This window comes from Mandrillus leucophaeus, unplaced genomic scaffold (genome assembly GCF_000951045.1).
Source record: "Mandrillus leucophaeus isolate KB7577 unplaced genomic scaffold, Mleu.le_1.0 Scaffold360, whole genome shotgun sequence".
Lineage (NCBI taxonomy): Eukaryota > Metazoa > Chordata > Mammalia > Primates > Cercopithecidae > Mandrillus > Mandrillus leucophaeus.
This window is the reverse complement of record NW_012103810.1, coordinates 2,740,443-2,741,201: the sequence shown is the minus strand read 5'-3', so window position 1 is coordinate 2,741,201 and position 759 is coordinate 2,740,443. Positions and strand designations below refer to the sequence as shown.

Below are 759 nucleotides of genomic sequence, written 5' to 3'. Positions count from 1 at the left end.
GAGGGGCGTGAGGAGGGGAGGGGCTGCGGACTTCGGACTCGGGCCCGGAGACTGCCTCCTACCCAGAGCCGGAGCCCGCAACCCGCTCAGGCGGCGACAGAGCCATGTCGCCACTGCTGGGGCTCCGGCCCGAGCTGCAGGACACCTGCACCTCGCTGGGACTGATGCTGTCGGTGGTGCTGCTCATAGGGCTGGCCCGCGTGGTCGCCCTGCAGCAGCTGCACAGGCCAGTGGCCCACGCCTTCGTCCTGGAGTTTCTAGCCACCTTCCAGCTCTGCTGCTGCACCCACGAGCTGCAACTGCTGAGCGAGCAGCACCCCGCGCACCCCACCTGGACGCTGACGCTCGTCTACTTCTTCTCGCTGGTGCATGGTCTGACTCTGGTGGGCACGTCCAGCAACCCGTGCGGCGTGATGATGCAGATGATGCTGGGGGGCATGTCCCCAGAGACGGGCGCGGTCAGGCTATTGGCTCAGCTGGTTAGTGCCCTGTGCAGCAGGTACTGCACAAGCGCCCTGTGGAACTTGGGTCTGACCCAGTATCACGTCAGCGAGAGGAGCTTCGCTTGCAAGAATCCCATCCAAGTCGACTTGTTCAAAGCGGTCATCACAGAGGCCGTCTGCTCCTTTCTTTTCCACAGCGCTCTGCTGCACTTTCAGGAGGTCCGAACCAAGCTTCGTATCCACCTGCTGGCTGCACTCATCACCTTTTTGGTCTATGCAGGTTTGTCATTCCCACCAAATACTTGGCACTTCCAGA

At 62.3% G+C, this 759-nt stretch overlaps 1 protein-coding gene across 1 annotated transcript in view; it reads left to right on the top strand.

Annotated features, from left to right (window-relative positions):
• Positions 1 to 759, top strand: part of AQP11 (aquaporin 11) — a 32,828-nt gene continuing 32,069 nt past the window's right edge. Inside the window, exon 1 of the mRNA XM_011989732.1 lies at positions 1 to 723. Coding sequence (XP_011845122.1) covers positions 105 to 723 — 619 coding nt within the window. The 5' untranslated portion in view covers positions 1 to 104. The remainder of the gene's footprint in view (positions 724 to 759) is intronic.